This window comes from Nomia melanderi, chromosome 14 (genome assembly GCF_051020985.1).
Source record: "Nomia melanderi isolate GNS246 chromosome 14, iyNomMela1, whole genome shotgun sequence".
NCBI classification, from domain to species: Eukaryota; Metazoa; Arthropoda; class Insecta; order Hymenoptera; family Halictidae; genus Nomia; species Nomia melanderi.
The window spans coordinates 9,428,170-9,452,038 of record NC_135012.1 but is presented as its reverse complement, the minus strand read 5'-3'; the positions used below and the strand labels follow the sequence as shown (position 1 = coordinate 9,452,038).

Here is a 23,869-nt window from a genome sequence, read left to right as displayed (position 1 = left end):
TCACCAATCACTTCTATAAAAATCGATCATAAAAAGAATTAGTAATACAGATAAAACAGTAACTTTATAGAAATTCATTCTTTACAATTGAAATTATTTGTTCAGATTGTAAATGATCTGTATAAGTTTACATTTTAACTATACATAGCTGTGTAATAAACAGTGTACACAATAAAATTAAAATACATTATCATATAAAAACATTTTTGTATAATTGTACAAACAGAATGCAGTTCAAATAAAATCAGAGACAAAATTCTATCACATATTATATAAATAATAAAATACGCCGAAACATTACATTATTTATTTTTTTCTATAGTGACTTATTTTAAATTTTCATTTCTCTTTCATTTACATTATAATTATATATTACAGTGACTTACAAGCCACTTATTAAAAAGTACAAATGTAAAATAATGATTACTAACCACGCAACGTAATATCTAAAAGTACACATAAAAAAATTTGTTAAAGCAGGACGATAGTTCGGTTTCTAAAAATAAATTACTTTCTATAGGAACACGACAAAACGAAAAAAGTATACCCGTTCACATTCACTGTAAATAATATAAAATTGATTAACTTTAAATATCAGCAATTATTATAATGGTTTATGTGCTACTCTTTGTATAAATGTTGCTACTGTACATAATAAATACTAAATTAAAATGTTCAAAATACAAATTAATAATACATAATTATTATTAAATAAACTTCGAATCCATATGTTTTAAAATATAAAATTTGCTTAAATAAATATTTTTTCTTCGACCTAAGATTACCTTTTCATAAAATTTTGAAAGCATTGAATAGTAACAACTCAAAAGTTCAATATATGACAGTTTATAAGCTCGAAATAGTATATGCTAATGTTTCTCAGCACATTAACCCTTAAAATGTAAAATATTATATTCGTATTATACAAAAATAGAAATATTTTGATATTCATTTATCGAATTATGAAAACAATTCTACGTGATTTAAAAGTATCTCATATTGAGTGTTAATATAATTAGTTTGCGAGGCTGTAAAGATTCCCGCGATTTAATTAATTTTCAAATAGATTTTTAAAACACTTTCAAAGTGTCAAATAGTTTTGTAACTATCCAAATAAATGTATACATTTTACTGTCATATTATATAAATAAACTTTCTATTCTTCTATAAAATGGATAGATGTTCAGCATGAACGCATTTGCGACAAATAAAAAATAAATTAATGGTTTAGACGACGTTCGCAGCGTAATACAGCGGCGGTATTATGTGACATTTGAATACTCCATTCGATTGTTTCACCTGTTGTGTCGGGACTTTTCACTTCATTCAATAATTATTAATATCTCTAAAACGGTGAATTCATACCGAGCTTTGTACCAAATTCTAATCGAGCTCTTTTTTGATACCTTACATTCACTCTGAAAAAAATTTGCATCCAATAAAACTATGTGTTTCACAATACTCGATTTAAACGGAGATATACTTACTTAATTTCTTGCCATTTAATTAACTCATTAATCAGGAAAATGAGTGGTAAAGACATTAAGAAAAATAAAGGGAGGTGAACAGGAAAATCTTCGATCTTTACACCCTCCTCCTTCCAAAATGTGCAAAATACAGTCCCTGAGAATGCTGCTTGTGCGCACAATCTACGAAGGTAATATCAACTAAATTGGTTATATTAAGTACTCACTAGGGAAAAATGATAATTATATTTACGCTATAAATGCACTTAGAAACCACACAAAATTGTTGAAAGGTTGTTTCCTCCAAATAGAATACTCTCTATGTACAAAGCCTATAGATATCGTTACTGCGAACAAATACTAAATATATTATCAGAACACAATCAAAGTCTTCCACCTATGAAGTAATAAAATATAAAACTTACCTAAATGTAAAACTAATAATGACAAAGCGAAATGCTGCACCACTAAAATGATGTTTGGTTTGGCACCCCATCCACCCCAAGAAACCTCTCCCCGTGACTCGGGATATACATAAAGACACTTGGAATCCGTGGTTGTGTAAATAGGGCACAAAGTTAAAAACGAAATACACTGCGATAAAACTATAGTTATAATTGTTGGTACAAACTTGCTACCATAACACCAAAGAACGAACAATGCAATCTGTGAAAGAAAAGAGATATAGTGCATCTAAAACTAAAGCTAAGTAAAAATTGTAAGCACTCACCTGTCCATTTATGGTGCATTGATTCTTGCCTGTAGCACGTTGCATTATGGTAGGATCTTTTGGTGTGGCGATCATGGATATTGATAACATTGGAATGATTAAACAACTCAACCATAACACTTGATCAACAGAGAATAATGGTGGTAGCAATAGGAAACTAGACAACGCTTGAGTGAAGGAGAGAGTAACTGTACAACAGAGCCAGAATTGCACACAATTCCAAAGGCACTTCATGTAATGACGAGCCTAAAAATATGACAAATTATATGCTACTTTGTAGATTTTCTCAGTAAAATTAACATTGTAATATCCATTATTTTTACTGGAGTATTTCCATGTTCAATACATCAAACTACTATTAAAAATAGACAAAGTTTGAAGACTTAGCACAAAGTATTTAATGCACAATATTCTACCTCCATAATCAAATGGAATATCGCGATTGGATCTTCACGTTTGACGCTTAACGAACAAGCAATCGAATTTAATGCTCTGCTTATGTCAACAGGAGATGGGCCTTGCTCTTCTCTCGTCGGGGTTAATACAGGAACCCTCTGACAAACTTGTGGGTATAATGGTTCTACTGCCACTCTAAAATCAGTTTATTTATTAATATTATTCTATCACTGAACATAGCGCCGAACAATTGAATAACATCAAGCACATGCTGTTTGTTAATTTCTTTCAGTTAACCAAATTTTTTATAATTTCTCTTCCTACAAAGTTAAATAATTATAAAGATGGTTTATGTTACTGAGATTTCCCAATGTAAACCAAGAACCCCGCCACGTCTAATATTTCATGATAATACTTTGTTGTACCTACAACCGGCTAAGAGACGTCCTATAACATATAGATCTTCTAAAAAACCAACTATTAAAATTGAGTCAGATACAACATATGGAAAGTCTTATGTGAAATTCGATTGTGTTCCCAGACAACGATTTAATTATGGGTATCGTAACAAAGTATTGTCTAAAATCACCGAGAAAATGGATTTTGATACTGTATATAAACTATCCTATCAAGTTTCACAAGGAAAAGTACCGGAGCCTTTCCTCCCAAGATCACGTTTATCCATAGAAGGATTGCAAGACATGACAACTACTCATATGACATCTTATATGGATCCTGGATATGCAAAAGTGAAACTCTATAAACCATACCAAGGAAAATGTGTTCATCCTGTTCCAATGGAATATGAAACAATAACTAAAGAATCTTATCAAAAGTTTACTAAGCCTATTACCATTAAAAGACCAAAAAAGACAATATTTTGGCAAACAAAATCAAAAACGGATTACCAGACTACGAATCAGTTATCTTATCAATATACAGGGTCTATTTCTAAAAGGATTCACGTGATGCCTACACGGCCGAGTATTACTGCTCAAATAGAAAAGGACACTACTTTTAAGACTAGTTATATGATTCCAGGTCGTCTCGTAACCAAAGAAAACGTGTAATTTGTGAATAATATTGTATTTTGTATGTAATATATTTTATATTTTAATTTCAACCTACATTGATTTTAATAAATGTAATAATTTTTAATAATAATAAAATAATCGTTTTAATAATACTAAAAAATTGAGCGCTTACCCAGCATCCGCTTGCATAAAAATAGGCATGTTCTCTGCATTTGCCGAAGAACCCAGAACGCAAACCACTTCTCCGTAATCTTGCATAATATGCAACATTTCTCTTGTAACAGCAGTGTTGCAGTCAGTGAACAAGGATACCAACAAAGGTACATTGTCTATTAGCTCTAAATGTGGTCGAATCTTATCGATACCCCGTGGTAATTTTGCCTATAATAGTAGCAGAATAAATTTGAACTCTGTGCTTTTGTCAATCCGAATTATCTTGAATAAAAAAACTTACCCTGTTCGATAAATCGAAATTCACAGGAGCACTTTGCTCTGTACTATCTGTAAGACAACTCAGGGATCGCCATGCTTCTTGACCAGATCCTAGATCTACGCTTTGCACTAGTACACTATCTTCGCTTCTTACCGTATCTTGTTCTCTATTAAAAAAGTATTTTATTCTTTAATATTACATACTTATTCTTTGTTCTATATTATTCGAAAAAAATGAAACACAGCACAAAAAAAGTAATTTCAAGTAGTAATTAATCCATTAAAAAAAATATATCAATGGAAGGAATTTAGTCTACCATGAAAAGAAATGGGAAGAACAGAAAATAATTACGAAAAGTGTGACGATCCAGTTCTCGCGATCCTTTGTACTAGGTGATTTAGACTGGCATGCAAATTCAAAATAATGTTATAACATTCAGTATTTCAAGATCACAGTCACATGACATAACACGAAACGAACCTGTGGCTCATAGCACTCTTCACTTGAGATAATCCTGTGTCGTTCCACTCTGTGGTCTCGTCGTCAAATTTCACAGTGGAGAAGTCTGTGTTTATGGCACTGGGCGCGGACATGCTCATGGCACGGCTAGTGTCCAAATTGGTGCTATAATGTAAAGTAAATCAGACAATAGAGAAACGATTCGTTCATGTTTCATTCATGCAAGATAATTTTTAGAACACAAACACATCAATGCAGCATATGTATGCAGCAGAAATGTATGAATGCATGCTCTTAACTTTTGAGTCAGCAAATGTTTTATTTAAATATTGTATCGAGAAGCAAAAGCACGATTTTTAATTGATAATAGTTACATTTATTAAGTTAAAAAATGAATGTTTTCAGTGTTTATGTGTGATAAGAGGGTAATATGTAACATACCGAGGAGAGACACGATTAAGCAAGTGGCTGGCCTCATCCATGCAGGAGTAATTATGCTGATGAGATTGGGCCGAGGGAGTGGGTGAGGACATGGCTGCTGCCTGGCTCACCCACCAACCCACTGGACTCTCGGACCTAATATTGGTGTGTTAGTTACATACAATTTATTTGTGTATTTTATGTATGTCATGATATAATATGAGATATTAACACATGTGCATGGTATAACTGGAAATGTACAAGAATAAATGTTGTTTAAGATTGTATCCGCCAATGAATAAGCCATTAAACTCTATAAAAGTGATTACCAGTTACTACTGGTGTAAATCAATGTAACTTAACGCTCTAACATAAATGTAATTATAATATACAAAAGGACTTGTAAGAAAGAATACTCGAATTCACTAAGGTACATATCAATTGAAAGATTAGAGGGAAAAAAGTCAAATCATTGCATTCAAAGAACTGTAAATTTCTATAGAAATAATATTCACGAGAAAAATATTAATACAGAGCGTAACGAATAATCATGCAAATTAGTAACAGTAATGAAAGAAAGAGGTATAGACAAACATATACGATGGGGTCATGTGTGGATATCTCTCCAGCCATTGCTGTCTCCTGTAATGTACATGCATATTTTACATTCACATTCATAGTTATGACAAATAGCTAGTTAAACAAGTTCATATCAAACAGCACCATTTATTTTAGACTTACAACAGATTAGATAAACGACATTAAAAAATGATAATTAATTGACGAATAAAAAAAAAAGTAAATTGTAACACCAGCGACGTATACAATTAGTGTAATACTTAGTGTTGAATGTTTTTGTATACAGACTTTACAACATATAGAATATAACATATTTATACTCTCCAATGTGAGGACATGCCCCAAACTTTTCATATTAATCCAAAAGCAAAAGAGAGCGAAGCCAAATAATTTGTAAAGTTATTAATTAACAATAGAAAAATAGAATATAGTACCTAGCTCTCTCACTGAGCAACGAAATATGACAGTTCCATCCACTTTCCAGTCCCATCTTCTCCGAAAACACCCGAGATCGTAATTCGTTCTCTTTGCTGAAGTGAACGAAACGTATGCAAGCTCTGTCAAGTTGTTCGATTAATTGTACCTACAGTACAAATCATGTATTTTTCACACAATTATCAACTAATACATTGTTCGATAATTAAATACCTTACCATGTCTGTTTGTGCTTGATATTGCATAGTGACCATTCCAATAAAGACTTGATTACATTGAATTTCGAAACAACTTTCGACGTCACTTATGTTATCATCCTTATTTTCATTGCATAGTAAAGAATCTATAAAAATTTACGTAAAAATTGTTTATTGTTTATTATATGTATTATATAGTCTTAAAAATGATATATTTGAGGTACTTACCAGTTGAATGAAATTGTCCTAGAATACCTTTTACTCTGGGATCAAGAACGTTTCTAAAGTCCCAAGGTAATGGAGTGGGACTTCTATGAGGTGTATACAAATGTTTGCTGTCTGCAGGAAGCTCTAAATATATTTTGGACATTTTATTGCTAATACCACGTGTTAATGGTCTATATGCAAATGCAGTGCAATATGATGTTAAGCTTGTCCTTTGATAAAAATCTTGCACCTTTTTTCTAAAATATACGTGAAACAATTGTTTACATTTAAAAGTTTATGTATTTTAGAAGGAATTACTATCTTTGTGTACCTATCAGATGCAGAAAGTGGACAGAGATCATGACCATCCCAAAACTCAATACACGAATCCAAAATTATGTCTGCTGTACCTTGTGTTAATAATTGTAAACCACCTCCACTGCGTTCTTTAACTACCACGGCGACCATATGCGGAAAAGGAAATTTTAACTTCGTTGCAATACTTAAAGATCTTGCAAATTTTATATCGCGACGAACCATTTCTGGTTGCTAAAATATGATTAGTAAAATTTACAATTAAAATACTATATAATAATAGTGCAACTTAAATAACATATGATGCTTACAACATGCCTAAACGTGGACAACTGTTGTTCTAATTGGAATATATTTTGGGCCTGCTCTTGGAAACCTATCTGCTTCGCTAATTCACATAGGCACCTATATTTATCATACAATAAACTTTAGTAAATAGTAATTCATTCTAATGAAAGAAAGAACAGTACAGAAGTATGAAAATGTCCCATGATTAGCATTCATATGATTTATATGCAATATGATTGGAGTTCCATTCACCGATACAGTTTAACTATAAATATGGAGGATACATAAAATAACTATGGTTGGACTGACCACATCTGTCCAAGGCTCCCTGATTCGTCCACTAAATACACCTGTCTTGAACTTTGTATTGTATCTTTCGCTTGATACCCACTCTTATCTTCTATACTGTGATCCTGGTAGCTGACAAATGTGTATGATCAACGTTACTGGTAACTGGAAATGTTACCTTTGGACTGTCTTAGGAATATGAGTATGATATAAACTGGACATAATTAGCTTGATAATTGGAAGAATTAGTTTGAATTATGTATACAAACAAAGGAGGAAATGCAGTGCAATAAAGCGTATTAATGAAACACGGTAACCTGAACGAATGAAACACATACCGTCTGTTTGTAACCGGTACAAGATTCTCATTATAGAGAGCTTCACAAGTGACATGGCAACAAAACTGCATATAATGTTCTTGTGTTTGCATGTTACAAGTGTTGAGTAGAATTGCTAGACCTAGTGGTTTTAACGAATTCAAATGCTGTCTCCAAGCATGATCGTCAAATTGTAGACGAAATGGCAAAGCATGATCATGGGTAAGATCCAAAACTTCAGCTGTTGAATGAGACATGTCTGAAAATAATTTTTCATTTAACACCAAATTATACCTTTAATGAAATTCTATAGATAATATTTTCTTCATTTTATATTACCATGTTGAACATAAGATGTTTTATTTGAATACTGTTTAGAATCTTCAGTTTGAGTTTGGCATTGATGTTCAGATGTTTTATCTAAACTACCAGTGCTGTAATATAATAAAGAATTGATTAATGTGTTTTACTATTAATCCTTTGGTGTCTTGAGATAATGTACTTATTTACCTTGAAGATGGAGATAAAGTATTGGCATTCCGTAAGAAAAATACTTTCTCTGCTGTTGGATTAGGCCACGAAAGAATTCCTTTTTTATCCACGCAACACAATGCCTGAAAATTTTTTATTTTACTTCTATTATCTGTATTGTTTGATAAACTCTTCGGTAAGCATGTTAACTCGTATTATATTTAAAGTACCGTTACTGATCCTAAAACGTGTAAGATACTTGCAGATCTTGACATCATATGCTCCTTACCAAAAAGAATATTGAAAAAATATTCTTTAAGTTCCAGCCAATTATATACTACTTCTGGATAACTTGGACCAGAGATATCTGTATCCTCGAAAGGATCAACAAACTAAAATCATTAAGATAAATATCATGAAGTATAGGGCTACTCGATCAGCATTGTTTTAAAAGTATATTAACCTGCAGTTTCTTTGATGACTGATAAAGTTTGAATAAAGCTTTAAATCTTGCCATTCCAAAACAATTCAGAAAAATCCAACAGATCGGGAATACTAATGGAAGTAAAGGAATGCTAATAGCAATTGGTTGTAGCAAGAACATTTCATTCCAATGACCAACACCAAAATATTCAGACAAATATGAATATCGGAACAAATTTACAATTAATACAATAATTAGAAGAATTGGATAGGCAAGTTGTTCAATGCAACATATCATTAAAAGGTGTCGTTTGCGATTATGATATGTGACTGGTCTGTCAAGAGCTTGATCAAGGGCCATTCTGAGATTCATCAAATACGGGGTTTCTTGAAGTTTATAAATTTTATTTTTTAATGGTGCTCGTGCCTGTGGCGTTGAGAAAATTTCATTTGCACTATGAACTTGTGGACTATATACTTCTCTTACATGCAACACTGGTGCTTCCGTATCCTAAAATTATATTTATTATTAGTATTTATTTTATTGTATAAAACAGACTACTTTGTCAACACGCTAAACTTACATCATAAGGAACACAGTAGCCAGGTGCTTGTTGCCCAGGTTTCATTACAATTATGTCTCCGGCAACTAATAATGCCCATGGCAAATTTACTATATGACCATCTCGATAAGTCCATTGCAAAGTTAAACAAGGAGACAAGGGACTACATAAATGTGGGTAATTTTCAGAAACCCATTGGCAAGAATGTTTTGCGACTAAAATATAGAAAATACACTGAAATACACAAATATTAATGTTACAGAACTCATTGTTCACAAGTATAAATATACCTTCTAGTTGATCAATAAGTATTCGTACTCTATGAGGAATTTCTTTATGTCGTAATTTGTTATCTGATACAACTAAAATAAAATTTAAGACTATTAAACAACAGACTGTCAGTCCTTCGTAAGGCAGTGTAAGGTACCTATAATTATGTAAAAAGTGGTTACAAGATGATTTTTAAACTTTGTTTAAGTCATAATTTACATGATTTTTAAACTTATAATTAACAATTTTATTTATTTCTAACTTTCTTTATATTTTAAGAAATATAATTGCAAAATTTAGCTATAAGCATTATTGTATTTATATAATGTTATTATAATTTAATATATGTATCATTAAACTGTTGAATTCATACCATGTCTCGTTGACTGTGAAGAATGCGATAACAAGAATAATGGCATTGATCAAAAGTGCGATTGCTGAAGTCCAACAAAGAGTTGTATACTGACTACGATGATGTAAAGTATCCTTTAGCCAAGCTTTATATTTTCTGCGCATAACATATACATTATATACAACAATAAATATAATATTTTTATTTCTTCAACATGAAAATAAGAAATAAATAACAATATTACTTGTTTCTTCTGCAATCTTCTTCATATTCTTGCAAAACTCTTTTAATGTCACGTTGTAATGTTTCAAGAGCAATTCTGGTTGTCAGTCCTAATGATTCTGTGAATTTATTGTTTGTATTTTCACTTGTTTTGGAACTGTGGTCCTTTGCTTGATCACCAACCATTTTCTATACCATAAAGTTATTAAATTCTTTTTATATTTTACTATGTAATAGAAAATCACATTCAATGTTTTGTGTATGTTCATAACTGTTGCACTTGGGTGAAATACAAATGTGTCTACAAAACTTATGATTTTCTGTTTATTCTCTTTAGCATTCTTTATGAGTGTCATTGAAGAAAGAACATTTTTTAATAAGAAATATAACTGGTAATATACATTTGTTGGTTTTATTAAGTAAAAACGATAGAAACTAAGTGATTTTTAATTACTTGTTAGCTAACTACTAATAATTTTTGAATTTTGTGATATGTTTCAAAGAATCATTAAAACATGCAAAATAAACAAAAACTGTGGATAGAAAGAATGGTCTTCAAAAACGTATTCTTTCCATGTTTAATTTATGTATGAAGGACATGCATCTTCACTGATATATATGTATCTTCGAAATTACAGTCAAGCAACATGGGTTTGTGATTTATGCACATCATGACTCATGTCATAAGAAAATATCTAACCAAAATATAAGTCAACAAAAAGGAAGCATTATTTTATACTTTTCATATGGCAGAAATAGGTTGAGGAAACTGAAATAAATAAGGAGAAAACGATGCAAATATAATTTATTAATACAGCCATTTTTAAAGGATAGAAGCAGGAATGTTCTTCAAAACAAACGGAGCGAGGTTAAAATGAATTAACACTTGCATAAGTTAATAAACGGATTTAGTGTACCGTTTATAGCTGTCACGTCCAAAGTGCACTTTAATTTTTCAATATAAATTCATGTATTGAATAATTAAAAATAATGGGAGAAGTCTCATAATTGCAAATGACCTGAATCAGAATGAAGAATGCATATTCGACTAGTTCACATCACATACATTTTATCACATGACGCAGTGCTGACGACTGAAATGTGCGCGTAGTGTCTTATGGTTTTTGTGTTATAATTTTATTACATGAATGATTATTATTTGAAACTTTTATAGAAAATTTTTGTGCATCACAATGCATAAGAATAACAAACAAAAAATACTGGAGTGTATGCATTCAGGTTCACAGTATATTATTTAATATAAAGGGTATAACCTCTCAACAATGGATTTACTGTACACTGTAAATAGAAAAGTGACATCGAAACCTTTTTTAAATCAAGAAAGGTATGTTTAATTATTACTATTAATAACATGTATTAATTATTATTAATATATTATATTTTGTTATTACTTAAACATGATACGTTTCCTATTGCCATTACTAGTTGTAAATAAAAAATGTTTTCTATTTAATTAAATATATATGAATATCAATATTTCTAAATTGTTTTTAAATGTATCTAATATAATTCAATTTAATTATAGTAATGTGTTTTATAAACAATGTTTTTAAAGTTTTTTAATGCTTTCATAGTAATCCAATTTTTAGCCTGTATGAAGGACAATCTATATGCTCGTTATCTAGTCGAAATATAGCAGCATTTACTACAACCACAGAATTAGATGATAATAGTGGAAAAACATGGGGATCCCATGTTTATGTTTGCGATTTAAATATGCCTTGGCATACTCACAAGTATGGAAAAATTTTAATACAGTTATCCAATTATTTTCTAATTATTCTTTTATATTAATCAAAGCTATTATATATGTTTAGATTATTATCAAATAAAGATACTATTACTGCATTAGAATGGGATTTGCCAGGTGATAAATTAGTTGTTGCTGATTCCACTGGAACTGTACAATTATGGATGTTTAAAGATCACGTTCTTAATGATTGGGTTTTAATTGGTTCCACATATTTCATTGGAGAACAGATATTAGGTGCAATATGGTTTCATAATGGGAAAAAGGTATTGGAAATTAATATATAGGGTTGCCCATAATTAGCAGTTGATGATATAATTAACAAAAATAGGATTCTATATCTACAACAAATGTTTTTGTAATTTCGATTTCATATACTAAATTCATAGAATATAATAATTTCAGACGGGGCTTGTAACTGAGAAAAAAGATAGCATTCATTATAGTGAGAAATTTAATCACTTATCTTTTGCTCCTTCTGTAAGACAATTTGGTGGTAGAGCAGCTGAAGGAGTATTAGTAGTATCAACAACAGGCATGGTTGGCGCAGTTATGATTACAAGAGATTTTCAAAACCCTATTCGTTCTTCAGCAGAAAGTTTAGGCACTACAAGGCATAGGATAACTGCAGTGGACTTATGTTATGGAAAAAGTACATACACTAGTATACTTTATGCTAATGAAAGTAATTTTACAGAAAAATCTGTAAATTAAAATAAAATTTGATGAACTTTTAGATGGATATATTTTAGTAGCTGTAAGCAGTGGAAATATTTGTTTACCAATTAGATGTTATAGGGTATTAGTTCGTAAAAACGACGATAAATGTTCTATTACATCACAAGCTTTGCCAAGCTTTTTTCTACAAGATGGAGCACCCAAAGACAATACATGTAAAGTCTTTAATTTCATTTATAACTTGTATATAATTTTTAGCAATTGTACAATTGAAATTAATAGAATTCTCTTCTCAGATACAAGTGTGACACACTTGAAATTCGTAGTTCGGGAAGATGCAGATTCCTTAGTTATTGCTGTTAATAGTGATAGTGGAGGTATTGTAGAAGTATGGGAATTGAGAGAAAAATCACAACCAGTTCATAAGTTATTTCAGCCAAATACATTAGAACCATTTAAAACTGTAGTGGTAGGTATTTAAGCAGAATGAATCGTAAACCTGAGGTACATTTAACATTGAATATTTAATAGTGTATTTCTTATATACACATTTATAGGTATGGCAACATCAATCACAGTATCGTTGTCAATCTCCAATAACAGCGATAGCAACTACAAAATTATCAATTGTTACCACATTACCACCACCAAGTTACGTTGTAGTGGCTTTGGCAGATTCATCGGTGCATTGTTTAAGCCGTGATTGTTTGAAAGAAATATCTCTTTCATCTTTAAATATTGCTTGGCGACCTGATGAACCGAATAATAAATATTTCAAAAGTACAATTTCTATAGCAAGCATAGATTTATCATGGCTGGGTTGTGTTCTGTTGGCTTGTGATACACGGGGAAATTTATATTTATATAAACTCCTCCCTGATGGAGGTGAGTTTTACAAACTTACACCAAGAAAGTTGGTTCTAAAATGGGAAATTGAAATGATAATAATTATTATCAAAACGTTTTTTATTTAGATAAAATTACTGGAAATTTATTATGTAGTATAAACATATATTTCAGTTTCAGTTTCTATTTTTACTACCTGCTTCAGAATAAGGCTAGAAAACTTTTAATTATCTTCAATCTTTTTTTCAGGACCATCGATAACATTATCTTATGCTTGTACACTCTTAGAATACTGTTTAGTAACTGGATTAGATTGGTTAGATATACTTTTATGTTTAAGATCTTCTATGATTGAACCATTATGTGAAAGATTGGATGTATCTTTCAATAGACAATTACAGCCCATACAGCAGTATCATTATATTCAATTCCTTTGTATCAAGACGTCATTATATAGGTTTTACATTATTTTAAAAATTATCTATTTTATTTATTGAAAATTTTAAAAGATCATGATCATAAAAAAATTTTACTTCCAGAATGTTAGTGTCAGGACAAAGTAAAGCCGCGGATTTATCATCGTTACTTATGATACATTCAGTAGCAACAGCTTTTAAATCATTATTACGACCGTCTGATTTAATTTCTCACGATAAGGGACCAGCAGAGAGTTTAGCAGCAGTTATTAATGATGCAATTACTGATGTAGATAAGGTATACATCAAGCTTACACATTCAGTAATGCTTATAGCATCAACATGTATTTTATTATAATTTGGTAATTAATAGGTACTTTTACATCTTGATCCCAAAGAATTTACCGTAGAGCCAAGTACGCTTCAATCGTTACAACAATTAATTCAGTGGGTAGCAGATTTAGCATTGAATCTTTTGGCGCGTCTTCCAGACCAACGGCTGTTAATGAAATCCGGTGGTGTTAGTATTTTTAATAATTATTAATACTGCCAAACCTCAAATGTCTTTTTGTTATTTAATATATTTATTTCTTGTTTTGTTTAACATTTTAGTATGAGCTTCTGAAGGATCATAAAGCTTTAAATACATTGAGAGAATTACTAGTAATTATACGTATATGGGGTTTACTACGTCCTTCGTGTCTACCAGTTTTCCTTCGTAGCGCCGATAATCTTGATGTATTGGCCTTACTGTTTCGTTTATTATCAAAATTAGTCCAACCAAATGGGGATACTCAAACTCAGCAAATAGACGACGGATTAATAGGTAAGTCTTTTGGGAGTCATTTATAAAAAAAATATTGATGCAATCATACTTATATTAAAACTAAGGTGAATCATTTGTATAACGAGCAGTCGTACGGATTTTATCACAATGCGACGGTTAGTAGGAAGTAAGATAAAGTACCACTTCCTTGTATGGCAAGGAAATTCCAGATCCTTTCATTTAGTATTACTAAACACAGATTCGAGAAGCTGCATTAATAGTCAGATTGTGTTCATCATTAAGTAAAAAGTGCTTTGTCCAATAATATTTACTAAATTTTGCACTTTAATACATTAATTTAAAATGAGTGAAAGCCTTGTTCTGAAACATAAAAATTCTCTGGCTCTAACAGAACACAAGCTACTTCAGAAACAAAGTGAATCAAAAAATTGTTTTCAGCATGTAACCATTCATAAAATCACTGTGTTTTGTATAATAACAGGTTGTATTTTTTTAATTTACTGGTTTGTATTGTGCCCGCTCTTGCTGAATTTAGTTTATCATCATAACAAAATGTCAACTGTTTGGCTTGTTTCATATTGGGTTGTAGCATTTCTTATTTGGCTTTTTCTTATGCTGTGTTTGGTATTAGTTTGGAAATGTATTAATTCTAAACAAACGGATAAGATTAAATCACACTCATATGGCACAAGCAATTCAATGACACCATCATCTTTGGTCAGTGTAAAAAGTGATCCCTCGCAAAATTTAAAATTTACAAGCTTAAAAGAAGACGAATCTACGAGTACCTTAATATCTGATAATATTCAAATAAAAAGTGACACTAAAATAATAAATACAAATAATTCTGATGAATTGGAACAGAGTAAAAGTAAAAAGCATAAAGATCTTCCACCTCTTGTAATACATCGTCGTAAATCGGGTAACATCAAAGACACCGCTAACATAAAGTTGAAAAATAATATTGATGAAGATGACGAGGATGAGGATATGTTAAAATCAGGAAATGATATTTCTAAGTGTCATAGAAACTCGATAAAAGATTATTTGAAGCTAGTAACTATTACGCCGAACGATGAAGTGGATGTCAAATCTCCTAAAGAATCACTTTCGCCGAGAGAATTATTTTTTATCGATCTTATAAAAGCAGCCGAGGAAGCCGATAAAAATAAAGAAGGTGGTAGCGCAAATGTAACAGCGGGGAAACATTTCTTTCCGAGTGATTTCTCACCGACCGACAAGGGTGTTGTTGAAAATGCCAAAAATGAAACAAAATCAGTTGAAATTCCGGCGTCGAGTAGTGGCCATGAATCAACTTATTTTATTGCAAATATAGACAGTCCAAAGTATAAGAAAACAGAAGTGTATTTAGATGTTAATCCAGATCTAGAAACAATTGCACGGCAATCAGTGAATTTAACTGTGAAAGAGCCAATAGTTACACCAAAATATCCTACAGACAATGAAGATGAAAATGATAATGCTAAAGAAAAAGTTGTTATATTTGAAGTATAATTACATATGTTGATTCTAAACTAAAGCTTACATGTAAAACGACAATGAAATAATTAGATAAGAATAATATGTATAAAATAATAAGTTAATTAAATACGTACTACGACAATCACTTTCTTCCAGATGATTGTTGCCTGCTACCGAATCAGATCATGATACCTCAATTGCATCAGGGTAATAGCATAACAGCTATAGCTACCCCTATTCTTTTTTATCAAAGTTTTCCCTTGCAGGTAAAGAAATATATAAATGTTTCTCCAACAATAGTGTAATTGTAACAAATGATAATAATTTGATTCATTGTGTAATCTGATTGTAGCTGGAATATGGTGTAGAATCTGAACAGTTATTATTTGTACCTGAACTTAATTCAGTTGAAGGTTGTATGCATAGTGGACAAATTGTAGATGATATTAGGCATTTATATCTTGGAAAACAACCACTTCTTGTCAAACAATGCACAAGGTACGAAATATAACAATTTTATTTGAATATTATAAATATAGTTTTCTTAAACAGCACAGTGATATAAACCATTAATCCCGAAAGGAAATTATTATAAGACAATATTTTAGATGTGGTGGAAAAGCCCAAGTTCAAAATATGACAAGAACAGCTGCGATTAGAGCATGGGATCAAAGATGGGCAAGAGCTTGTCGTTGCGGTGGTATTTGGCGAATTCATAAAACCTGTCCATAAGTATAATGAACTGGAAGTAGTGTATTGATAAATTTTATATAAAGTGATTATACTTACAATTTTGTATATTACGTACGTGACCAATGATATTAAAAACTTTTATTTAAGATACAATTGAGTTCTTATTTTATGCTCCTTATGAAATGATGAGGACAAGTAAACGAATTTACTAAAATGTATAAATTTTATTGAATTCGTTCAGCTATTTATAACGAGTACAATAAATTTGTATTATTTCTCAACATTGCGTGTTTTATAATTTTATGATGAGCAAATGTATTATGTCAATATTAATATCAGAGTTTCGATTAATAAACAATTCTGGTTGAAAATTACATTTTTATAGGCTATTTATTTCTATTGTATTTAAATCAGGATCTCTCGTAATAAAGAATAGTATACGGATCTTGTTAACTGCTTATTGTATTTGGAAATTTTTAGATTTTGTAAAAAAAAACTTACATAAATACGGAAATGATTTATGTATATGTCAATTGAAGTATTTTCTTTATTATTGCAGATCCTAAATGCACAATATATGGTTCACATACTTCATAAACAAAACATGATCAGAACATTTTTATTTTTGCATTATGCTTGAAAAACATAAGGACTATGGAAAGTATATTTAAAATAACATTTTGTTTTATAATTCATTGTCTGTAAAGAGTACTGGCTGTTAATGACTTTCTCCTTTTGTACCAACCACTCTTTTAAAATCTCCCATATTTGTAGTCGAAATTGGTGAACCTATAATAACCAACTGATCAATTCTTGTTGTTTCATTACCACTTTGATTATCTTTCACAAAGATTTGGAGATTCTGCACATTTTGGAATTTAACAAAGCGCAAAGCAATTGGAGTTCCATCCTCGAGAACCTTTGGTGCCAAGCTGTACATTGATGTAATTATATAAGTAATAAATTATTAAAATGTATTGTTACACCATAAAAAAAAAAGTAAAGAACATTAGATCTTACGTCAAATCTTGGATGCTTGTATTAGAATCTGCCATATCAAAGTCAATTGTTCTAGGCTGATTAATAAATAATTTAATATTTTTTGGTCCCTTATCTTTAGGAGCTTTAATCTTCAGAGAATGAATTTTGACTGCTTGCGTAAATGCAATAGATAATATCAATTGCTCGTCACAGTCACTCTCAAGGTATCCATCGTCTGTGGTCAGACATTGTAGGAAATTATGTTCATCAGATTCGTTTAAACATTCGCATTGTGCCTTGGTAATGAACGTAGATAAGTCCATCTGCAAAAAGTATATTCATAGTTTCCAGAAAACTTCCATTACTTAAGACACTAATACGTTAATTAAAAATAAAAGATCCTTTCATATGTAAAAAATTTATGGGTAAAAACATGCAGAGCAAAATTTACATAAATACAAGTCTTTATTTAAAATGAAAGCATATAAATGCGATACAAACATTTACATTTTAACATGTACATGTCATACATTTAACAATGTGTTGAAACACATATTTGTAAATTGCAACTTTTAATAAGTTTACAATATTACAAATATATGCAATTAATGGAGAAATATTATTTATATTCCATATTTTGATTGGTAATACTTTTTAATATAAATTATAATTATGTGAATATGTATATTGAAAGAAAATTACTACTATTTTTTTTATTGATACTTATTCCAGTAATACAAAACTGCAGCAAGTAATATCATTCCAATCATATGATAATAAGCATTATCACTACTTCGTACATGTCCAGAGACTGGACTCTCAGAGTCTTCCGTATCACCACTGCCATAAAACTGTTGAATTTTAGATTCTAATCCAATTGGATCAGCTCCTTGACACAAGCCCAATTTTGTTTGGTTACGATAAAATATGAATGTAGGCATCGCACTAACACCTTGTACAGCAGCAGTTTCAGTGCATTTATCTACATCAACTTTAAGAAATACTGCATTTGGATATTTAACAGATAGTTGCTCAAATACTGGTGCAATTCTCAGACAAGGACCACACCTGCAGATTGTAGAAATATCAGTATAATTTAGTTTCAATTCTTAATAGAATTTGCATAAAATAAATTCACATTAAATATCAGTTAATATTAAAAATAATTATACAATCAATTAAATGTTACTACATAGTCTAATGTACAATATCTTGTATACTCAGTATCACTAAAAGTAAATGTGATATTGAAATAAGTAAAGTATATTGTACTATAAAGCAATTATGTTTTATAAATGTTTAAACATGAAAATTTTATATTTGGATATAGAAATGGGTCTATTTTTTAAATTTATATAAAGTGATGCATGTAAGAAATGTGGAAATTAATTTCTAGATTCTCGTAACAAATAATATAACCCTACAGGACTTACCAGGTTGCTGTAAAATCTACTACAACCAATTTTGTACCAGCACTCGCCATTTCACCGTAGAATTGGCCATCGTCATTAATTACACGTACTGCACCCATTGTTTATTAAAGTGTATCTAATACAACAACATCAATAAATGAACCACCGTATTGAAATATGAATGACTGGCAGTTTAAGCGCAGCGAATAACCAGGTATATTCGAATCCACTGACGGTCAAAATAGATGTCTAACCTACCTTGACAACCGGAGACTTAACAGATCAAAATGGATGCTTCCGCTTATTTCATGACACTCAATGGCTAGTCTACAATGTTGAAATTTTAACAAGATATACTAAATAATTATCTTTTTCCTTTTCCCATATTATTTAAATATTTATAAGAAAAAAATTACATCCACTTTGTAAACAACATATATTTTACAACTTTTAACATACATTAAGGGTGCCTAAATCAATGTCCGCCGGCACTCTAGTGACACTCCCCTCACAAAAAGTTACTCTCTCCTATCTAGTTTTACCTACTTATATTGAACACTATGGCATAGAACTATTTACATAAGTATACCTACACAGCTCGACAGTTCCTTGAGTAGAGGTAGTGGAGAAACACTGTTTTCGAATTACTCCCCTCACGCTAGTAAGTAAAGGAGCTGTCCGAGACCACAGACGAGGTATAGGATAGACATAACATGCAATATAACATTTTGTCACATTTTTGTATCCCTTACCATTTTCATGTCACGCCTCTGTTATATCGATTAAGGCTGGTTTTGCATGGCAGCGCTATAAGTAATAGTTAAAATATACAAGGTGTAATAAAATTATTATGCAGAAATGATAGGACGTTACAACTCACTAAACTGAGTAAAAAACCATGCAAAATTCAGTAGTTTCCGAGATAAAGGTAGGTTTAGTTAAAAAAAAATGTAAGCCGTTATCAAGATATTAGCATTCAAAGTTACCGGTTATTATTAATAATAATCGTATAGTTTAACAAAAGAAATAAATAATAATGACATTTTAGAAAATAAAGGTATATTTTATTCGCTGTTACTAATTCAGATCGCGTAAAAACTATCGCGTAGTGTTCCAATTTACCACGTAAAAAAGAGGCTCGTATGAAAAAAATCCGCATAAATCGAGGAGCAGGTGTAGTTATTATGAATATACAGAGTACTTAGTGAATTAAAAATGTATAGTTAAACGATTTCTAATAACAAACAGAAAATGACTTTATCTACAAGTAGTAACCGACATTACCGATACATTGGGTACAGCTAAGTGACTGTGGCACCATTATCTGTAGAATACGCAAACTTTGCTTTCTAAAATAATGGGCGTGGCGCCACAATCGGTTTTTGATTCTGTGTTTATACATAAAAAGTAAAAAGTATGATTCTATGACGTCTGTGACATCGTGTATAATTACAGTATATTTGTGTAACAATTAAGTAAATAAATTCGTGTTTTTAAAATATTATATTTCAGAATACAGCAGAATGTGGTATTTAATAAATTCAGCCGGTACAGTTTTTCTTGCGATTAAAAGAACAATTGGAAAATATGCTTATAATATATTAATTAATTAATTTATTTATATTTAGGACAGCGCTTTTATTTGAAATCCAATAAAGAAGTGACATTTGGTAGAAAAAAGAGTGACATCCTCTTGCAAAATGATGAATCTATTAGTAGATTGCATGCTTCTATATGTATTAAGCCCAAAGAAATAGTAAAGGTACTTGTTGAATTTCAACAAGTTGCTTGTTACACATGTCATTCATTTTTTACTTAAATGTTTCATGCATTTAGACTGATGAACCTACATCTACATGCGAATTGAAAGATATGGGTTCAAAATATGGTACATACATTATTCTGAATGAAACAGAAAAGATAGAAGTTACTACGGAAGGATATAAATTAAAGGACAAAGATACAATACGATTTGGTTTGCAGTTTCACACATTTACGTAAAATTTTATATTTAATTTCTTTAATATGCTGAAAATAACATGAGTTTCCAATATTTTTCATTCATTAAATTCATATTTCAGTGTAGCATATATACCAATTATAACAGTTGTGTCATCTATGAACGATACTGATAAAATCAAACTGCAGTGCATATTGGATGAAATTGATGGAATGATTTCTGCTGAATGGACATGTAATTGTACTCATTTAACAGTATCAAAGGCTAATTTAACTGAGAAGGTTTTTATTAATATATTTTTATATACATATTATTACTTGATAGCTTTACAATAAGTTCAAAATAAAAATTTAACAAATCGATTGCAATTTAGGTTACTTGGGCTATGGCTTCTGCAGTACCAATAGTAAATTTAAGTTACTGGGAAGAAACTAAATGCGCTGTTGACAATGGCAAAGAACTCCCAAAACCAATAGACTTTGTTCCACCAATTAAAGAAACGCTAGTTAATAGTGGTAATGCATCGCTCTCTGTAAATGAGAAACGGCAAACATTATTTAAAAATTTAATATTTGTGCACTTCAGTACACGTCAGTTTAAAATGTTTGGAAGAATGATTAACATGGCAGGTAGATAGTAAATAATTAAAGCTGCAATTTTATTTTTACATTGTTTTTAATAAGAAGTATGTTGAAGGTGGTAAATCACTTTTATATTCAAAGAAACCTTTGAGCATTAAAGAGCTCTGTGCACCTAATGTTATTGTGCTACAGTATTCTGACAATGATTCAACACAATCAACTCAGACCATAGTGCCTGAATATGATACAATATGTAAGTTGCTTTTGCACATTTTCATGTGTTTATATCTACATTTTTAAATTTGTAATTCATTTTTTTATATAGACAATGCATTGCGAGCGAGTAAACGTAAAATGATATCTGAAACTGAAATTCCACTTGCGATTTTATACTGTTCTGTAAAAAAACACTGTAATCCGAAATTCAGTTTTACAGAATTTTTGAAAAGATCGCAGTTGAAGTCCGACTCTGCTGAAGTTTTAGCTCTTGATACACAGGATGTAATGTCTGATGTGAGAGTACTTCCAAAAGTTATTTCTAATATTCCAATACATTCAAACTTAAATGTAAAGACTACCGCACAAGAAGCTACAATTATTCCTGAATCATATGATAGTACCTATTCGTCAAGTAATGATATCTCACAGTCACAAGATAGATGGAAAACTATGCCAATAGCAAGTCAGGATACAAAAAATCCTGTTAATAATAACATTTCAATGGAGAAAGAAAATACAAAAAAGGTAAAAGAAATAAAGTATATTCCAGAGACAAATGATTTATCTTTATCGGACGTATCACAAAATGATACACAATGTTCTATACGGAGAACTCCTTCTTTACGACAAAAAGACACGAACTCACAAGAAATTGCTCTAGTAAAAGAGTCAATGATAGCAAATAAAGGATCTCCATCACATGAAGTAATTGATGTAAGCGACGAAGAGGAAGAAGATAATAAATTCAAAGACAAACGACCAAATGAAAAAGAATGCAATAAAATTTCCAATAATATTTTAAGTCAAGAAAAATTGGATAAACTGCTTAGTGCACATAGTTTAGAAGATGAGGATTTAAAAGTAAAAGAAAACAATTCTTCACAAAAAAATTATATACTTACAGTTAGAGTAGACCATAAGAATACACCGAAAGCAATATCGCAAACAGTAGAAAAACACGTTAAAAAACCAACAGAAAGAAATAAACGTTCTGTTGAACTCCAGGATGACGAGGAATTTGTAAAACCTACTAGTAAAAGGTTTTGTTTGGAAAATTCAGTCGTTAAAAGTTCTACGTCACTGTGTTCTGTAAGATTATTAATTCAAATCTTTATAATAAACTATGAGTGTAAACAATTAATGTTTATCTTATACTTTTAGGAGAACCATGATAGGTACACTAGTATGTTAAGTAAGAGTTCCTCATTTCTTCGTGCAAGTCCAAATTTTAAGAAATTTAGAAAGGTATTGTATAAAATATTAAAAGTAGTTCTTTAAAAATCCATTTATCTTATTAAATTTTAATTGTTAACAGGTCAGTAACATAATTCCTCAGCAGAGAATAACATTGAGTGATATGTATGTATGGGACAAGTTCGATCTACAAAATTTGAATGTATCTGAACGGACCTAAAACTACATATTTATTAAGTTTATTTGTATTTAAAACAAATTTTCTTGTACAATACAATATATTTGATAAGCGAACAATGAATAGTTAATAACTACTTTAACACATATATTACATAAGATATTACATCCGTTGGATTTAAGTGTCAGTATTGTAAAATAAATTATTACTTTTTACTTATGTATATTTAAACATCCTATTAATAGTCTAAGTGAAAATTTATAAAATAAAAAATAAGTTATAATTATTTAAAAAACAAACAAAAAATCCTAATATTACTGCCTCTAAACGCATAATAGTAACAAGTGACTATGTATATATGTAGATGTATATATCTCATTACACAAAGTACTTGTGCAGATAAGATTTTAATAATATTTCGATTATGTCTTTCATCAGATTATGATTTAAATTCGTTATAACTGAAGGATAGAGGATAATTTAAAAAAAAAATTATAAAATTTCATTTGCAGAAATCTTCGCATCAATTAATTCGCTACCGGCTAGTATTAATTTATCAATCAATTAACTGGCAAATCATATCGCAAGACGTGTATGGTCGTTACTAATTAGTAGCAGATTCTACTGCGTCATTCATGTATCATTCTTTTCAAACAGTAACACACTGCACTAGAATGCCGTGATATGCCTTCTTTTCTAGTACGAATCAATAATATCTCAAAGTTTCAATCAAAGCTATCTGTCGCGATAAGATCATCTTTTAGTCGATGAATTTACTTCGATCTGTGTTAAGCATCGATTTCACA

The 23,869-nt window shown here is 30.4% G+C and overlaps 6 protein-coding genes across 24 annotated transcripts; 4 read left to right on the top strand and 2 right to left on the bottom strand.

Annotated features, from left to right (window-relative positions):
* Window positions 1–90: 90 nt before the first annotated feature.
* l(2)k05819 (transmembrane protein 94-like protein l(2)k05819) lies at window positions 91–11,039 on the bottom strand. Of its 16 annotated transcripts, none has more exons than XM_076374016.1 (28): window positions 10,885–11,039; window positions 9,888–10,054; window positions 9,665–9,799; window positions 9,312–9,448; window positions 9,043–9,236; window positions 8,499–8,969; window positions 8,266–8,427; window positions 8,075–8,178; window positions 7,904–7,998; window positions 7,586–7,823; window positions 7,269–7,379; window positions 6,983–7,076; window positions 6,688–6,905; window positions 6,378–6,613; window positions 6,171–6,295; window positions 5,952–6,100; window positions 5,533–5,580; window positions 4,960–5,094; window positions 4,540–4,683; window positions 4,411–4,461; window positions 4,081–4,225; window positions 3,799–4,007; window positions 2,613–2,787; window positions 2,197–2,442; window positions 1,892–2,132; window positions 1,720–1,813; window positions 1,488–1,649; window positions 91–1,418 (listed from the first exon to the last, which is right to left on the bottom strand). In XM_076374016.1, exons 2-28 carry the CDS (start codon window positions 10,049–10,051, stop codon window positions 1,346–1,348), a joined length of 4,356 nt encoding a protein of 1,451 aa, XP_076230131.1. In that variant the 5' UTR covers window positions 10,052–10,054; window positions 10,885–11,039; the 3' UTR covers window positions 91–1,345. The 16 variants fall into 16 exon arrangements, 15 of the variants coding, with proteins under 15 accessions (XP_076230131.1, XP_076230134.1, XP_076230129.1 ...); XM_076374019.1 differs by having other exon boundaries at window positions 10,932–10,958; XM_076374014.1 differs by having other exon boundaries at window positions 10,783–10,933.
* LOC116429076 (uncharacterized) lies at window positions 2,757–3,712 on the top strand. The gene has a single exon (XM_031981521.2). The coding sequence runs from the start codon at window positions 2,937–2,939 to the stop codon at window positions 3,660–3,662; it is 726 nt and encodes a 241-aa protein (XP_031837381.2). The 5' UTR covers window positions 2,757–2,936; the 3' UTR covers window positions 3,663–3,712.
* A 19-nt stretch (window positions 11,040–11,058) lies between the features above and the next one.
* Window positions 11,059–16,691, top strand: MED16 (mediator complex subunit 16). Of its 3 annotated transcripts, none has more exons than XM_031981516.2 (14): window positions 11,059–11,210; window positions 11,476–11,622; window positions 11,704–11,902; window positions 12,042–12,288; window positions 12,374–12,529; window positions 12,611–12,783; window positions 12,872–13,199; window positions 13,410–13,617; window positions 13,700–13,874; window positions 13,950–14,096; window positions 14,189–14,402; window positions 16,002–16,111; window positions 16,198–16,343; window positions 16,454–16,691. In XM_031981516.2, exons 1-14 carry the CDS (start codon window positions 11,149–11,151, stop codon window positions 16,575–16,577), a joined length of 2,436 nt encoding a protein of 811 aa, XP_031837376.1. In that variant the 5' UTR covers window positions 11,059–11,148; the 3' UTR covers window positions 16,578–16,691. The 3 variants fall into 3 exon arrangements, with proteins under 3 accessions (XP_031837376.1, XP_031837375.1, XP_076230139.1); XM_031981515.2 differs by having other exon boundaries at window positions 11,061–11,210; window positions 11,461–11,622; XM_076374024.1 differs by lacking the exons at window positions 16,002–16,111; window positions 16,198–16,343; window positions 16,454–16,691 and adding an exon at window positions 14,492–14,617 and having other exon boundaries at window positions 11,061–11,210; window positions 11,461–11,622.
* LOC143175308 (uncharacterized) lies at window positions 14,706–16,031 on the top strand. Its single transcript, XM_076374025.1, has one exon. It carries the CDS (start codon window positions 14,706–14,708, stop codon window positions 15,876–15,878), a length of 1,173 nt encoding a protein of 390 aa, XP_076230140.1. The 3' UTR covers window positions 15,879–16,031.
* Window positions 16,692–17,067: 376 nt separating the features above from the next.
* Txl (Thioredoxin-like) lies at window positions 17,068–19,208 on the bottom strand. The gene is made up of 4 exons (XM_031981519.2): window positions 18,953–19,208; window positions 18,320–18,587; window positions 17,559–17,842; window positions 17,068–17,470 (listed from the first exon to the last, which is right to left on the bottom strand). Exons 1-4 carry the CDS (start codon window positions 19,048–19,050, stop codon window positions 17,257–17,259), a joined length of 864 nt encoding a protein of 287 aa, XP_031837379.1. The 5' UTR covers window positions 19,051–19,208; the 3' UTR covers window positions 17,068–17,256.
* A 1,059-nt stretch (window positions 19,209–20,267) lies between these two features.
* Window positions 20,268–23,322, top strand: nbs (nibrin). 2 transcript variants are annotated; one of them, XM_031981517.2, is made up of 10 exons: window positions 20,268–20,345; window positions 20,444–20,479; window positions 20,560–20,693; window positions 20,768–20,928; window positions 21,013–21,172; window positions 21,265–21,520; window positions 21,588–21,725; window positions 21,798–22,780; window positions 22,853–22,936; window positions 23,007–23,322. In XM_031981517.2, the coding sequence occupies exons 2-10, from the start codon at window positions 20,455–20,457 to the stop codon at window positions 23,103–23,105; spliced, it is 2,040 nt and encodes a 679-aa protein (XP_031837377.1). In that variant the 5' UTR covers window positions 20,268–20,345; window positions 20,444–20,454; the 3' UTR covers window positions 23,106–23,322. The 2 variants fall into 2 exon arrangements, with proteins under 2 accessions (XP_031837377.1, XP_031837378.1); XM_031981518.2 differs by having other exon boundaries at window positions 20,272–20,479; window positions 23,007–23,318.
* The last annotated feature ends 547 nt before the right edge of the window (window positions 23,323–23,869 follow it).

Bases quoted from the DNA above. Each gene is read 5' to 3' on its own strand.
- LOC116429076 (XM_031981521.2), top strand. From the start codon at position 2,937: ATGGTTTATGTTACTGAGATTTCCCAATGTAAACCAAGAACCCCGCCA.
- MED16 (XM_031981515.2), top strand. From the start codon at position 11,149: ATGGATTTACTGTACACTGTAAATAGAAAAGTGACATCGAAACCTTTT. The intron at 11,623-11,703 runs GTATGGAAAAAT...ATATATGTTTAG, and splicing joins ATGCCTTGGCATACTCACAA to ATTATTATCAAATAAAGATA. The intron at 12,784-12,871 runs GTAGGTATTTAA...ACACATTTATAG, and splicing joins AACCATTTAAAACTGTAGTG to GTATGGCAACATCAATCACA.
- LOC143175308 (XM_076374025.1), top strand. From the start codon at position 14,706: ATGAGTGAAAGCCTTGTTCTGAAACATAAAAATTCTCTGGCTCTAACA.
- Txl (XM_031981519.2), bottom strand. From the start codon at position 19,050: ATGGGTGCAGTACGTGTAATTAATGACGATGGCCAATTCTACGGTGAA. The intron at 18,588-18,952 runs GTAAGTCCTGTA...TACAATCTGCAG, and splicing joins GTAGATTTTACAGCAACCTG to GTGTGGTCCTTGTCTGAGAA. The intron at 17,471-17,558 runs GTAAGATCTAAT...ATCAATGTACAG, and splicing joins ACAAGCATCCAAGATTTGAC to CTTGGCACCAAAGGTTCTCG.
- nbs (XM_031981517.2), top strand. From the start codon at position 20,455: ATGTGGTATTTAATAAATTCAGCCG. The intron at 20,480-20,559 runs GTACAGTTTTTC...ATTTATATTTAG, and splicing joins GTATTTAATAAATTCAGCCG to GACAGCGCTTTTATTTGAAA. The intron at 21,521-21,587 runs GTAGATAGTAAA...AGTATGTTGAAG, and splicing joins AAGAATGATTAACATGGCAG to GTGGTAAATCACTTTTATAT.